The following is a 15235-nucleotide window of genomic DNA, read 5'->3' as shown; positions in this document are numbered from 1 at the left end:
TTAAGCAGGCTCCACACTCAGCTTGGAGCCCATCACAGGACTCGATCTCTCTACCCTGAGATCACGATCTGAGACGAAATCAAGAACCAGATGCTTAATGAACTGAGCCACCCAGGTGCCCTGGAAGGATAATTCTTTATGAACACAAACTCATTCAACAAGTACCTACATATAATATTTGTTAATTATAGTCAACTGAATAAGCTAACTTAAAAATTTTGAAACTAGAATTATTAGAAATATGTTATCTGTAACTTTGCAGAGCTTCAACATCTGTTTAAGGTTGATCTTTGCATTGGTTGGTTACATTTTTGTTGCTAATTTTTGCTTGATTTTGGAGACAAAGAGTTGGTAGGGGCGCTCAAATATTTGTTTAATACATGACTGTGGTCTACACAAAATCCAAGTAGGCAAGTTAATGCCTTCCTGGACCTTCCCATGGTAGAAATATGTAACATGGAACATTTTAGTGTTCACTTTATCTATCATAATTTTCAAACATTTAAGATACCTTTAAGAAATGAAATACAAATGAAACATTTGTGGAATTCCCTAATCACCTCCCTGGAACCTAAGAACCTGATAAAACACTGTGTGGATTCTACTATTCGCAAACGCCTTTCCTCAAACTATTTGGTTCCAAGTACAACTTTGAGTCCATTTTTGCTATTGGAAAAGTTCCAATCCAGCTAGCAACATGAGGGACCTGAAATCTCCCAAGATAGCTTGATCCATCACAGTTGAGGTCAACAACCTACGAAGTTAAAGATTACACAAAGAAAGAAAATCTTCTAAGGGGAATAAAAAAATTGATATTCCCAGATGTTGGGCCACTTGCACAGTAAAGTAAGATCTATGGTCCCCTGCAAGTGGCTGTTCTCCAGGGAATTAGAGAAGGGGCAACCACTTTATCTTGCAATTGTGAGCACACAGATGAGGAAAAACAATATATGTGAGGTTCACGAGAAAGGCTACCAACCTTTCCAAAGAAAAGGAGTAATGGTTCTGGCTCCCTGCCAACAGGGAATGCTAACAAAATGTTTCATACCGGTTCAATTTCTCTAGTTAGAGCAATGCTTTGAGCCACCCAAAGCATTTAAGTGGTCTCATTCATCTTCATAACACCCTGAGATGTAAATAGGTAGTAATAAGGAATATTGCCATTCTTCAGGGACAAAGGCACTGGTGCAAGAGGTTAAGAGATCAGAATTTTTAGAATGTATTAGTTATACAGCTTACAGGGAACTACTCTGTATTTTCATTTCTCCCCTCTCATTAACAGAAGTACACAGCAAGAGTTTGCCACGTTGCAAAGGTTCGGTTTTATGACGACACTAAATAAAAGTCTGTGTTTTTCTTCCCTTGGTATGCATCTCCTTTTTTTCAAACGCCTTGAAATAAAATTTGACATTGTGCATTCAAATGTAATAACTGTATTACTTTTAGGAGTAATAATATATGAGAGATACATAGACCCAACAGACTGAATAATTCAAATCACAAAGCCATTAAATTTGGTAGACAAAAACTGACAGTCTCCCCACAAGACATCTGCATGTGTTTTCGCCCTCCTCACCAGAGTTTCTTTCTTATTGATTGTAGGATTGCATAACTCATCTCTGCCTCCCATCAATCCCCCAGTGGCCTATTAGCAACAAATCACTAAGCACAACAATATATTCTCAGAGGGAGCAGTGCGGGCCTTAATAGACGAAGTTCATTTGCGTCTTCATGTAAAGTAATAAAATTCAGCCGGCATTAAAGAAAAGGTTGAGCCATCACGAGCATATTAACTAAATGACTCATTTTATCTAGAGACTCTATAAAACTTAACTCTGACCTCCATTAATTATGAAAGACACAGGTGTTTTAAAATGACATTCTCTTAGAATAACTCAATTGGTCTCTGATGAATATAGCTATAAAATCAAAGAAGAAAACTCCAGGCTCTTATTGAACATGTAGATTAGAGGCTTGCTTATAACTGAGGAGCAGAAGACCGAATAATGAAGACAGACAGGTATGCATTTTGCACTAAGAGAAGGTGAAGACAGGATAGCAACTAAATCCATCAAATGCATTTAAACAATGATGAGAATGACTTCTCTTTCTTTTTAATAAAAGCTTAGACCATAGCCAATCATGAAACAATCTGAAGACAAAACACGCCCTGGAGCTGACGTCAACTGAGAGGCCAGCCTCACCTATACCTGGGTCAACTTTCTCCTCCCTGATTTTTCACCACAGCAGAGTTCCATCATAACTGTCATCAGCTGGTGACTGCACAGAGCTTGAAAGAGCAGCATCCCCCCCAAAGCCCAAATTTTCAACTGCACTGGTAGGCTTGAATATTAAAATATAAGCTCATGATTTTGAAGTAAAGGAAAAGTGATAACTATATCTTTTAAAGCAAAACTAAAAAGTCGTTTATAAAAATTATTGTATTATTTAAATGTAAAAAATATATAAATCGTATCAATAACCTTAAAGAATTTGAAGATTTAATTTCATCCTCTAACCAACTCAGGTAGCTCACCAATCCATCTAAAATTGTTTTTCCAGAGACTTTCATTATCCAAACAAATTCCAGGAGCCTTTACGTTCTCTGAGGTTATAACCATTCTAAAAATATCTCTTTTGTGTGCTTTTTCCACAGATTTTGAAGGATTTAATTATTTTTTTAATTATTCAGTTGGACTACATTTAGATTACAGTTTGAATAATACACTCATGTTATGAGCTACCTCTTCTGTCAAAATTATTCCTCAAAAATAATAAGTATATGTACTCTAGGCTATGAAAATTTAAAAATTCTGATCTTATTATTGTTGTCATGAACATACGTGTCCAGTATAAACTTCCCCAAAATTGCATCAACTTATTTCCTTCCTTATCCCCAAAAGGTTACTTCAAACCCTTTAAAAATCTTGGTTATTAGGAAAGTTTCAAAGAATTCATCAAAAATAAGAACAAATCATTTTAATAACATTCTTGTATGTTTAAACACCCATATTAAAAGGCACAGAAAAAAGACAAAAAAGGCACCGAAATAGTTGGGAGAGCTTCTTGTTATTAGTAAGTAAAATGAAATAACAAAGATGGATTCTGAAAGTTATGCAATAATTAAGACCAATGCTGTTAGCAAATTGCAGAGACATAAAATCATAAACTTTTTCCCATAAGCACATTTAGGGTCAAAGTTATTAATCAATATTATTAATAATCACGCTGATAATTTAAATTTTATTATGTTCTAAATATTACTTGCAAATCCCTCAGTGCTTTAAAGATTACAGATAATGACTTATTGCTCCAAATTTAACTCACAACTTCTGCTTTTGTGAGTCCACTGGGTATTTGATTTGTTCCTTCCCATTTTTCAGTTGATAGAGATCATATTTCACTTGAAAAAATACCAACTGAACTATCTTATGATTCCTTTAACCTCTGCTTTCTTAGGAATATTCACTCCTCAAGTGATCTCCATATACAATTCTTTTTCTGGGTCATTTTCATAGTTAAAGTGGAAAATTTTTTTTTCATGTATCTTCAAATAATCAAATTGTAGCTCATTCTCCACATGCTTAGGGCTAGCTAATGGCATCACAACAAGCCACACTCCCAAATCTTGCTCCAAATCTCACCTTTGAGCCTTGCTCTCTGCCACCCCATTCCAGTCACCATCAATCATTGTCAAACTCAGCTCTGAAATATGTCTCAAATCTGACTCTTTTCCCCATTCCCACCACCACTGCCTGAGTAACATTCTGACACCTGATCCACAGCTCCCAAGTACCATCCCTACCTGTGAAATCCTCAAACTCTAGAACACTCTGCACATAGTACAGTAGAAGTATCTTCCCAATGCAAATCTGAGCACTTAAATATGTAGGCTTAGAAATCGTCCAAATTTCTAATGCCCTTAGCACAAGTTCTCAAATCTTCCAGTCTAGTAGATCCTCAGAATTTTGATTAAACCAAAGATTCCAACATTACTTCCAGAAAGTCTAATTGCAATTGAACTGAAGTTGGACATCTGCGTTCTTGTAAGGCCCTGTAGGCGACTCTCATGACTGCCAGAACTGCAATCACTGGTCTGGAGGATTATGTCCAAGGTCCTCCATGATCTGACTCTACCTAAAACTCCTGCCTCCCCTGCAACTACTTCCCCTCTCAGTCACCAAATGGTCCAGTCAAGCTGAGCTCTTCTCAGCTTCATCAGGATCTCCAAGGTTCCCCAGGGTACGAACCTTCTGGCAAGAAGACTCTTCCATCTGCCAGACTCCTGCATTTCCAAGGCCCACCTGAAAGAGCACTTTCTCAGTATATCCTTTTCACTCCCAAAGATCATCATGTGTCTTAATTTGTAGGCTTTCCAGGGCTCCGACCCAGGCCTCCATGGGCAACTCCAATTGCTTGTGTTTCCCTTATAGCCACCAGCCAAGAGTCAGCACTTTTTATTTAAGGGCCAGAGAGCAAATGCTTTGCCTTCAAGGACAGTCTCAGTCACAACCACTTATCTCTGCCGGTAAAGCTCAAAAGTAGCCACAGGAAATACACAACTGAATAGGTGTGGCTACGTGCCAATAAAACTTTATTTACAAAAACAGGAGCCAACCCTGGTGCCTCAGCTTGCCAGCCTTGCACTAGATTTTTGCTAGGCTATAAAGTCTTCATCAGGTGGAGACTACCCTTCATCTTTGTTTCCCCAGTGCCTTAGATACTTCCTGGCATAAAGTAGGTTCAATAAATATTTGATGAATGAACAGTCATGAAAGAGTAACTGAGTGAACTAATAAATTCTGATGGACCCTACGTGGGACTGGCTGGGAGCAAAGCTCTCAACACTCAAACACTGCAGCAGACACATACACTCAAAGTAAAGAGGATGATTAATTTTTATTACACTGCTTTGTTGGCTCATTCATGCATTTTGGAAAAAAAGGACTTTATAACTAAATAAATAACTGTTCCACTAGACTTACTGTTCCCCAGTTCTAGCAGGGAAGAAAACACAGAGATTATTCTTTTTTTTTTTTCTTTTAACAGCAAAAAGAACAGGATGTGCAAAAGTCTTTCCCACAAGAGTGTCTGTAGACCACCTCTTGGTTAAGAGCTCACACTCCTGGTCCCCTTCTTTCCCACTGTGTCAGCAGAACTGGGAACAAGGGATAGAAGAAGCTTCACTTTGAATGAACAGTGGTGATACTCAGGTACCCTGAAGTCTGGCAAATATTTCTGGACAAAAGGTAACAAAGCCAGGAGACAATGAGTAGGACTTTTTAACACAGATCAGATTAATTAATCAAATGAGCCTCCTGGAAGAAAGGAGACTAGTAGGTATAAGAAGGAGGAAGATAAGCCAAGAGAATCCTAAGAGAAACACACATCTACAAATCCTGTGCCAATACTGAGAAGGAAAATCACAAAGAAAACATTTAAACAACAAACTAAAGGATAAAAAAAATACTCAGTCGGGTAAGAGTCTACCTGTTGATTTAGGCTCAGGTCAGGATCTCAGGGGATCGAGCCTGAGTTGGGCTTTGTGCTCAGCAGAGAGTCCACTTGAGAGTCTCTCTCTCCCTCCCACTGTCCTCCTCCTCTTTTTCTCTCTCAAATAAATACATAAATCTTTTTAAAAAAAATTCCAGGTGAAGATCAGGAATGAAAAGTGCCATCCATTTTTTTCATTACCAGCTGTTTTCCCTAAATCATAATTAATATAAATACAATGTAAACATCATCACTACCCTGGGTTTCTTTGCATTATGGGGGTCTACTGCTTTCTGGATTCACTCCCAATTGCTGACTTCACTCCACGCAGCAGGAGTTCACCTTAAATGTGCAAACTTAACTAGAAAGTATCCTTTGGAAAACAGAAAAACATCGTGGCTACTGGAAGCAGAACTGCTGATCTTTTAAAAAATCTCCATTTTTCCTTTTAATCATATGCTGCTTCCAACAGATTAATTCTAAGGTAAAACTTTAAAATGAAAATAGCAATTAAAAATCACCACTACCTTGGGAAAAAAAAAAAAAGAGTGAATAACACTGGTCAATTAAAAAAAAAGACTTTACATGAATCTAAAATTCAGCTCTTTGTTTAGATCCAGTGGCAAAATCATTCTTAAAGGAGAAGTTAGTCTAATTAAATAAAAGCCTGCCCATTCATTCAATGTGATCTTATGGGAACAGATGCTTTGAATACTTAAAGCAAATTCAGTGGGAGCATAACAAAAGCAAGTTCATCTTTCCTTTTTATTTTTATTTTTGCAGATTCAAACCATGGGAAAAACAATGCTTGAAAATAAAACATTAAAAATTTTCAAGGCTAGTTTTTGTGACTATAAGGAAGATCAAGTTCTGCCTTGGAAGCACTAGGGTTTCTGTTTTAGTTTTTAGTAATAAACATGCTCATTAGAAAGCTATACAATTTATTATATAGACAAATGTACGGAAATATCTTCCCACTTATGGAGATAGTCCATATATCCATTAACTGTACAGGCAAAGGCAAAAGGCTCTGGGCAAGGTGCAAAGCTTTGGGCTGGGCCTCATGTCAGGTCATGTGTACAAGGAGACTCATTCATCCCCATTTACCCTTTCCCTTGATCTCTCCCTAATGCATCCATTTCATTATGTGACTTTAATAGAATTAAAATGTGAAATCTCCAAGGTCATAAGTTGTTACAATTATCATCAATCGTGATTGTGACCCAACCCAAGTATTGAGTCTATGAGCTTCAATCTACCACCTTAAACAACCGGCAAATGATTGGGCCTCCTGGAAGCCAAGGTGCTTGTATGAAAGCTTATGGGTGAGGGTTCTTATTGAAATATCACAGGCTATGAGACTATGCCCTTCAATTTATATGTTTATATTGCACTGAAGCTAGTTAGAGAAGAGTAAAATAGTCACAAATCAACTGAGAGGCGCTTGGCTGGTGTAGTAAGTTAAGAGTTCAACTCTTGGTTTTTGGCTCAGGTCATGATCTCAGTTTTGTAAGACTGAGCCTGGCACTGGGCTCTGCACTCAGCTCGGAGTCTGCTTCAGATTCTCTCTCTTGCTCTTCCTCTGCCCCTCCCCACCCCTGAGCTTTCTCTCTCTCTCTTTAAAATAAGTAAATAAATCTTTTATTTTTTTAAAAAAAATCAACTGAAAGACCAAAAATAAAAAAAAGAGAGGAAAGAAATTCACTTCTCTTTGATGAGAGGCTTTTTTCATTACTACTATATGGCTTTATGCTTTATAAAAATGTGGTTAATCAGTAAATGCCCCAATTATAATTTGATTATAATCAAACACTAGGTTGGATGCAAAGCAAGTTTGTTGCCATTTAGAATATCTTGAATTTAGTGCAGAATCACTTATCATCCTTGCAGTGAACTTGGCACACTAAAGACAGATTCATTTGGAAAATAAAAATATAATCACCTGCTTATTTCCAGCATTACAATTCTATCTGCAACAGAACTTAGACTTACGTCAACTTTGTGAACTATTATTAATATCAATATTTTTATAGTTATTATACAAAACCTCTATACCAAAACATATTTCTTTACTTTGGAATTTTTCTTCCTATATATAAAAGATCACGAAAAATACAATAAAATGTCATGGAAACTGCCTTTAGTAGGCTGTTTGACAAAGAAATCATTCATATTCATTTGAAATATTATTCAAATCATAGAAACAAATAGAAATTAAATAATGTGGGAAAATAACTGAAAAGGTAAACTGTGATTATTTCCAAAATTGTGGTTTTTTCTTTATGCTTTAACTGTATTTTCTAAAAAGCTTCAGTCTCATCATTAAAAACCCAAATGCTATTTTAATTTTCATAGAACCCTTTGGTGAAACAACATATGAATGTCAATGCTATTAAAATAATATAAAAGATAATGTGCACCCTGGAAATAGTAAATTTAGGGATCTTTCCAGAATCTCCACGAACTCAAGATGCAAGTACCTTCTGGGACTATATAACCATAAATCACTTAAAGGGAGGTCTTCCTTTTGCAGCACAATGAACTTTTTGTGAGGAGTCCAAAGAATCTTTAACTGAATTCAATTTCAGAAACAAAGTGTCACTGGCATAAAGTGAAACAACCCAATAAATGGCTTTGCAATGCCAAGTGTTCATCATAAGAAAACAAAGCCTATTATCGTATTTTCCCACGTTTCATATTTAAACCATTACAGATTTCTTAAATATGCACCTGCTATGTATACTTTTTTGCCAGGTCAAACCCTCCCAAACAGGAATCTGAGGGCTGAGTTATTTTTAAAGTTTTATAACTGGCTCACACTCCCTCTCAAACTTTCTGAGCCTAATCCCATCAAGTTTCCTAGTAAAATTCCTCACTCAGTGATGTCTGCCAAAAGCGTGCATGCACACGTATGCCAAAATCCATGGACATCCAGCAGAGCTACCCCACTGCTGCCCGCTTACTGCGTGCCTCTTACTATGACAATCACTTTTCATGGATTATTTTATTAAATCCTCACAACAGCTGACAGGGGTAGAAATAATTACATCAATTTTAAAGATGAGAAAATTAGACATGGAAACTGGCTTAAGGTCACACAACTGAGCAAGTCCAGTCTGTCTCTTTCTTCCTTTTCCTTGTTTATCAAATGCCTATGAGGTTCATGTACTAGTGTTCCGGAACAGAAAATAGAGCCTATGTTCCTGGGGTTGCTTACCTGAAATTCAAATTTAAATTGTGCCTCCTGGACTTTTATGTGCTAAGTCCGGGGATCCTGTTGTTCCTGGTCACCATGCCATACCATGTGCCAAGTGGACTCAGTGGTTAATCTGATCTCTCTCCAGCATGGCTGGACTGGGAATGTGGACATAGGGACACTGGGATGGATACCTTCAGGGACAGGTGTCCCTGTGGACAGTTCCCCAGGGCTGTCTCCCATCAGGACAGGACCATGACATATCTCTTCCAAGTGCCAATGTGCTCAGTGCCTTTTCACATCCATTAGGAGAATCTCTGTCATTCGCCAAAAGCCAAACACCCGCAGGGTGTAGCATGTGTGTGCTGCTGTCCTGTTCGTGCAGCACCACACACCTCCAGAAACAATGGAGAGTCTTTCAAGTCAAGCTCACAGGCAAAACTTTTCCAAATTTCTTTAGGGTTGAATGAAGGACAGAAGTTTCAGCTCTTCCAACTGAGGTCATATTTGCACCTTCTACACCAGCAGCTGACTCCTTCCCCTTTGCCTAAGAATAAGAGTTCATTTTCCCTAAGGGTTAGCTTTGGGGCTAAAGATTGCCACGCCCTTGTGTCCTTGCCCAGACATGGGAATCTGGGATAAATCTGCAAAACCCAATCCATTTTCCCCTGAGGATCTTCCCAGACGCAGAGTGGCACAGATACAAATCACATCCTTGAAGTAGATATATTGATTCAACAGGTATCTCTACGCTTCTGCCAGGGGAGAAACTATGCTACATTCTAGAGAAACAAAGAAAAGACCAGCACATCCTCCGCCATCTGGTAAGTCAGTATCTGATAATGGCAGGTGGGGTGTGGGTGGTACCCGACAAAAAATAATGCAGTAATGCAGTTAAGGAAGGTAGATGAGAAGTGTGCTAACAAGACCACGTAGAGCAGGGGATGGAGGAACTCAGGCCCAGGGGAAGACTCCTGAGCCAGAACTCTTGACTACAAATATGAGCTCAACAAGTAAGAGAACTTGGGGGAAGGGGTAATGTTCCAGGAAAGCAAAGAAGTTTGTTACCAAATCCCAGAATAAGAAAGAATCATTTTACAGTGGTGGGCAATATAAATAACTCCACATGTCTGGGCTATGAGAGAATGAAAAAAAGCGGAGTTTGTAAGGGATGTGGAACCACAACCACAAGGCAGAGGGTGTGGTGGGCAACACCAAAGCGCGAGCATTTATCCAACAGGAGCTACCAAAGTGTGTGGGGGTGCATTCTAAAAAAGATGGCGTTGGCCATGGTACACAGGAGGAGGACAAAATCTGGAGGCTAGAGGACAAATTAAAACCCCTGCAACATACGGTCCAGGCTCCCAGTGATGAAATGTGTTGGAAGTCAGCACCTGAAGTCCCCCATGTATTCCTCACATGCCAAAGTAAGTCCAAGTACACCAAGTAAACCAAACCACTCTGTCCTCACTGTCAACTCCAAAATATCAAAAGAAATGCAGGTGACATGCTCAGTGCTAGGAACTAAGCCAACTTCTGTCTATGCTTTTGAAGTTGTGCCCATACACCTCAATGTCTTCAAGGGTTAGGTGGATGCACAAGGGCTCCTTGAGATCTGAGAGCCAAAGCGATTATTCTAGAAACTGTTCAGTGTTTATCTACAGTGCCCAGAGTATAAGTCAGACTGAGCTTCACTCAGCTATATGTGGAAATTGCATATACTCTCTTGCTATGAAAAGTATGTTTTATAATCTAGTAAAATTGACCAAAAGAGATATAACCATTCCAGTGCCCAAAGTGCTTTGCTAGAATGCCAGAAGAGTCCAAATGGCCTCTTTCTTCAAAGTTAGCATTCTTCCAAAGAAAATGGTATGAAGTATTTTTCATACATCATCCTCAAAACACATTGGCAGGATAAGTGATTTGAATGCAAGGATTATGCCTGTTTTCTGAAGAAGTAATGATAAATAGAAGAGCAACAATTCAAGATCTGTTCTGATGGTGTTCTAGCAGCCTCCTCATTAAACTGGAATGTCAAGTGTTGACCTGGATATAGGACCTTAAAAGAGGTAAATAATAACAATTTCCTTGAATTATCAATAGACTGGTAAATGGTGTAATCATGGTCTCAGAGAAAGGTAACAATAGGCATTGGAATGGATGTCAAATGAACCTCTTGACTCTAGAATTTTCTTAAAGAACATACTGAGACTGGAGTAAAAAATGCCTGCATCTGAAATCTTGAGTCCAGCTTTTATTAGACATCATAGTATGTCCTGCCTCAATGTCCTCATTTCTACCATCAGAATGTTGACAATACCTACCTCTCAGCTTTCATGGAAAAAAATGAATTAGTTCCTGTCAGAACAGTTCCTGCCACATGAGGAGCACCCAATAAATGGGTGTAGCACCTTGCTACAAAGAGCAGGTGTCATCCTATTATTAGTAGCATACTTTATGGTACCCTTATTCCATATTTCATTCTTAGAAGTATTACTTAGCACTCATCAACTATGGCAGAGAAGCTCATGTATAGCTGCATCGATGTCAAATGAAATCCAAAATTATCTGTGGTGGCAAAACATTAAGATCTCTCACCTTGCTCCTACAACAAGTTCTTTCTGTCCTGGGTCAAATGTTAACTGCGAGAAATCCACAGCATTCTTCGCTCTGAACTCCCGTAACCAGGGGCCAATTTCTAAATAGGAAAAATAAATAAATGAAAAGATAAAAATGAATGATTTTTTTCCTCCAGGGACCACAAAAAGTGCACATCAGGTAGCAAACATTACATTTCAGAGAGGATTTGGAGGTCCCCTAACGTGAGCGCTTAGGGGCCACTGGAAGTTTCCATCAGAATGTCACATAATCCATACTGAGAATGTGTAAAACATAGAGGGCAGCCACCCAATAAAGAGTGAGCAAAGCATCCGCGCTTGGGTGTGATTTACAAGCCAGAGGTGCATTTTCCTTTGGGCTCTGGCCTGGCCCGAAAATCACGCAGCATTCACAGGCTTCATCAAGGGAATACTGAATGCCAACAAGACCATTTCCTGTGTGTGCTCACTGGCAAGAACTGAAGACTTGAGAATCACAAAGCCCTCCTGGGGAATCCAGGACAAACACAGGGGTACCAGGAGCCCTCCTTGGAGGTGAACAGTCTAGGTCCCTGTCTTCAGGTTCTATTTTGGCCCCATGATCAGGCATGTTAAACACATACAGAACTTTCTAGATGAGAAATCTAGTTACTTCTAGGGCTTGCTGGCATTTTTTTTCCTAAGGGAAACCAAGAAATAGCCACCCTTTAGAAACAGGTTTTTCACAAGACTGTTTCACAAGACTCCTATGATACGGCCTCCAGCCTAGAGTCCATTTATTGTAACATGACAGCATTGGAGAGCAAGAGAATGCTGCTTCAGGAGCCATTTTTGCAATTTTTATTAGCACATTTTTAATACCACAAAAATACTCTGGGAGTTGCCTGCCAGTTGTGCCTCGCCTTATCATTATTCCTGACAATTAGCCATGTTATCTGTCAGTTTTTTCTTGAATTTACGATTTTGAGTGATATCACACTGACTAAAGAGGCACATGACAAATGTCATATCCACAAAGTCATTGGTATCGCACAGGCATAATGTCTTTTAACAAAAGCAGATGCCAAAACCAGATTTAATATGGAAATATGCCCACGTCACATAACGTGTCCCACACAAACACCTTTGTTGATGTGATTGAGATGGATTATTTTCTAGGATTGGCTCTGTATAGCACTTCTCTGCTACAAGTTATTGAGGGAAAAAAAGATCATGGATGGAAAGCTGTTCTAGTCCACATAGAGGAAACCAGGGTTGAGTTCTATAGAGACTTGTATTTGGGCTTTGAAATTTTAATATGTGTCTTGATTCTTTTTAGAAGTTTCTATAAATTTACTCATTTTATAGCCAAGTCATTTAAAAGAAAACACTTAATTATAGTAGAATATGTACAAAGCCCTGGAGCTATAAAAAGTTGTTAATAAATGGTGTGCTCAGGAGTTCGTAATTCAGTTAGGGAACTAGCGCTAGTATCTTTAAGCACAGTGTCTATGAATAGAAGATCTTTTTTTTTTAAAAGATTTTATTTATTTATTCACGATAGACATAGAGAGAGAGAGAGGCAGACACACAGGAGGAGAGAGAAACAGGCTCCATGCCGGGAGCCCGACGTGGGACTCGATCCCAGGACTCCAAATAGCGCCCTGGGCCAAAGGCAGGCGCCAAACCGCTGAGCCACCCAGGGATCTCCTGAATAGAAGATCTTTACAGGTATTTGTAATATTATAGGAAGTACTCACACATAAAAAGAAGAGATGATGGGGGCCCTAGATAAGAGGAAAGGAAAGATCTGACTGCATATGTACAGTCAGACTTGGGATGCCATGGTGCCCCTAGGCCATATTCCATGTTGCTCACCCTCTTGCCCACCATGCCTCATCAGTTCTGTTTCTGGAAGAGGGAGCCAAAGGCTCTTTTGTCTGCAAAGCACACAGCACAGTACCCTAAATGTGGGAGGCCAGAATGAATGATGCAATAATGAAAGAGCAATGGTTAGTGAATTCAAGAGAAGAAGAATGAACAATGAAAGGAGAGAAGGTAAACAGAGAAGAGAGAAAGGGACAGTAACTCAAGAAACCACTGGCAGGCGTCTTTAAATATAACTGTAAAAATATCTGCTCACAGGTTAACACGTTTGGACTTGGCTTCACCCATGCCAGAGAGGCTTTGAAATGTTCTCAAGCAAGTACTTGACAGGTGAAAGCAGGTATCCTAGGAAAGTGCCTGGGCCACTGGTGGGCAGGATGGGGGCAGGAATGTTAGCTGTTGGAAAGCACCAGCATACACGCTAGGTAGCGGCTATGCGAATGGAAGGAAGATGTGGTGGGGGAGCCTCATGGGCCTGATAACCAACTGGAGGTGAGGCTCAGGTAACAAACTGAAGATAACAAAATCTTTCCAAGACTGAATGGAGAGGAAGACGATGATGACAAGACACAGGCATCAGGAGGTGAGGGTGGTCTGAGAGAGAGAGAGGACAGTTTCAGCTGCAACAGCAGGAAAGGTCACATGTGAAGGATGGCCCCAGAGCCATTGCTGAGCATGGCTAACATCTAGAGATGCCTGGAGAGCTCTCTAGGTCAAGAGCTTCATCACACAGGCAGGAAACTCATGCCCAGGGAGCCCTGCCCCGGACTGAGTCCCTGTTCCTGAGTGTCCCTCTAGGGCTCTCTTCTCCCAAACTTACAGCTCCCAGAGCCAGGCACACATGTTGACTCAAGGGGGGAAGAACAGGAGGTTTCATGAGGCCAGAACAGAGAGGCACAGGCTGACCTTTGCACTGGAGGGGTAGAAACATGAGCCATATAAGGGGAGAGGGGGCTGCAAAAAGACATTAGAAGAGCATCAGTGAACCTGTCTCTCATGCATGAGTCTCTCTTTTCTGTTAGACAAACGGGAAGAGTGGCCAACAGCGACCAGGATGAGGAGACGCACTTAAGGTTTGGTTCCTACACTGAGCAAGGAGGAGGGCTACACTGCTTCCTAAAACACCGTCGAATAATAAAACGAGGCACACAGACAGGGAAAGACAAGCGAACAACATATAGATTTATCACTATTGTTCCCTTTTCTGTATTTTAATTTCCAAAATGCTTCCAGGGGATTTTTATGGTCAGCACTAGATCACAGTTCAGTGATCTGCACATCCTCTTCTTTCTTTTTTGATTTTCCTGTGCATTCCCCCAAGTCTGGCTGTCCTGACTTTGCATATCACACAGCCTCTACCTGACGGACTACCATGAAGGCCTGGGGAGAAAGCTCCAGCACCAACTCATCCCTAACTGAGAATGCGCCTGTCCCAACACCCCTTCTCCACCACTTTCCTGGCAAGATCAGGGGCCAGAGCTCTCTCCTCTATGCCAAGACCAGCCCTTCCTCCTCTGCTCATCCCACTTCTTCCCTCTCCTTTGGTCCCTTCCCTAAATCACCTGTTCTCTCTTCTAATATCTCCCATGTTACCAGGCTCCTTCCCTCTGTCTGGAAGTATACATAAATTCCCTGTCTGGAAGTATACATAAATAACCTTTCAAAATACATTTTCCTTACACTCTTGTTATGACAGTGTCAAACACCCAAGACAAAATGTATAGTAAACTCTGAGCCTGTGCCTTCTTTGACAAACTGTACCTCAGTTTCACATGTGCATTCCAACAACCCCTTAAAGAACATGGAATCCCAACTCTATACAGCTTATTTCAGAGATGAGCAAAGAGATAAAGCTTCCTAATGCAGATGGGAGGCAACTGTGATCCTGATAATCTTGCTAGTAAGGCTGCATAAAGACATTATGAGAAAGGAAAATCATTGTATAACCTCATTTAAGAACATGGCTGAAAACATCGCTAAGGAAAGCTGTGTATTAGCAAATCATACACACACACACACACACACACACACACACACACACACACAGTGTGTCATATGAGATAGGGTCTATTCCAGAAAAACA

At 39.9% G+C, this 15235-nt stretch overlaps 1 protein-coding gene across 12 annotated transcripts in view; it reads right to left on the bottom strand.

Annotated features, from left to right (window-relative positions):
* Positions 1–15235, bottom strand: part of SEMA5A (semaphorin 5A) — a 470523-nt gene that overhangs the window by 242414 nt on the left and 212874 nt on the right. For all 12 annotated transcript variants that reach the window (XM_025451472.3, XM_025451477.3, XM_025451481.3 and 9 more), the window contains one exon: positions 11288–11387. In XM_025451472.3, coding sequence (XP_025307257.1) covers positions 11288–11387 — 100 coding nt within the window. The remainder of the gene's footprint in view (positions 1–11287; positions 11388–15235) is intronic.

This window comes from Canis lupus, chromosome 34 (genome assembly GCF_003254725.2).
Source record: "Canis lupus dingo isolate Sandy chromosome 34, ASM325472v2, whole genome shotgun sequence".
In the NCBI taxonomy this organism is placed as follows: domain Eukaryota; kingdom Metazoa; phylum Chordata; class Mammalia; order Carnivora; family Canidae; genus Canis; species Canis lupus.
The sequence above is the reverse complement of the archived record's forward strand: the minus strand, read 5'-3'. Positions and strand labels throughout refer to the sequence as shown.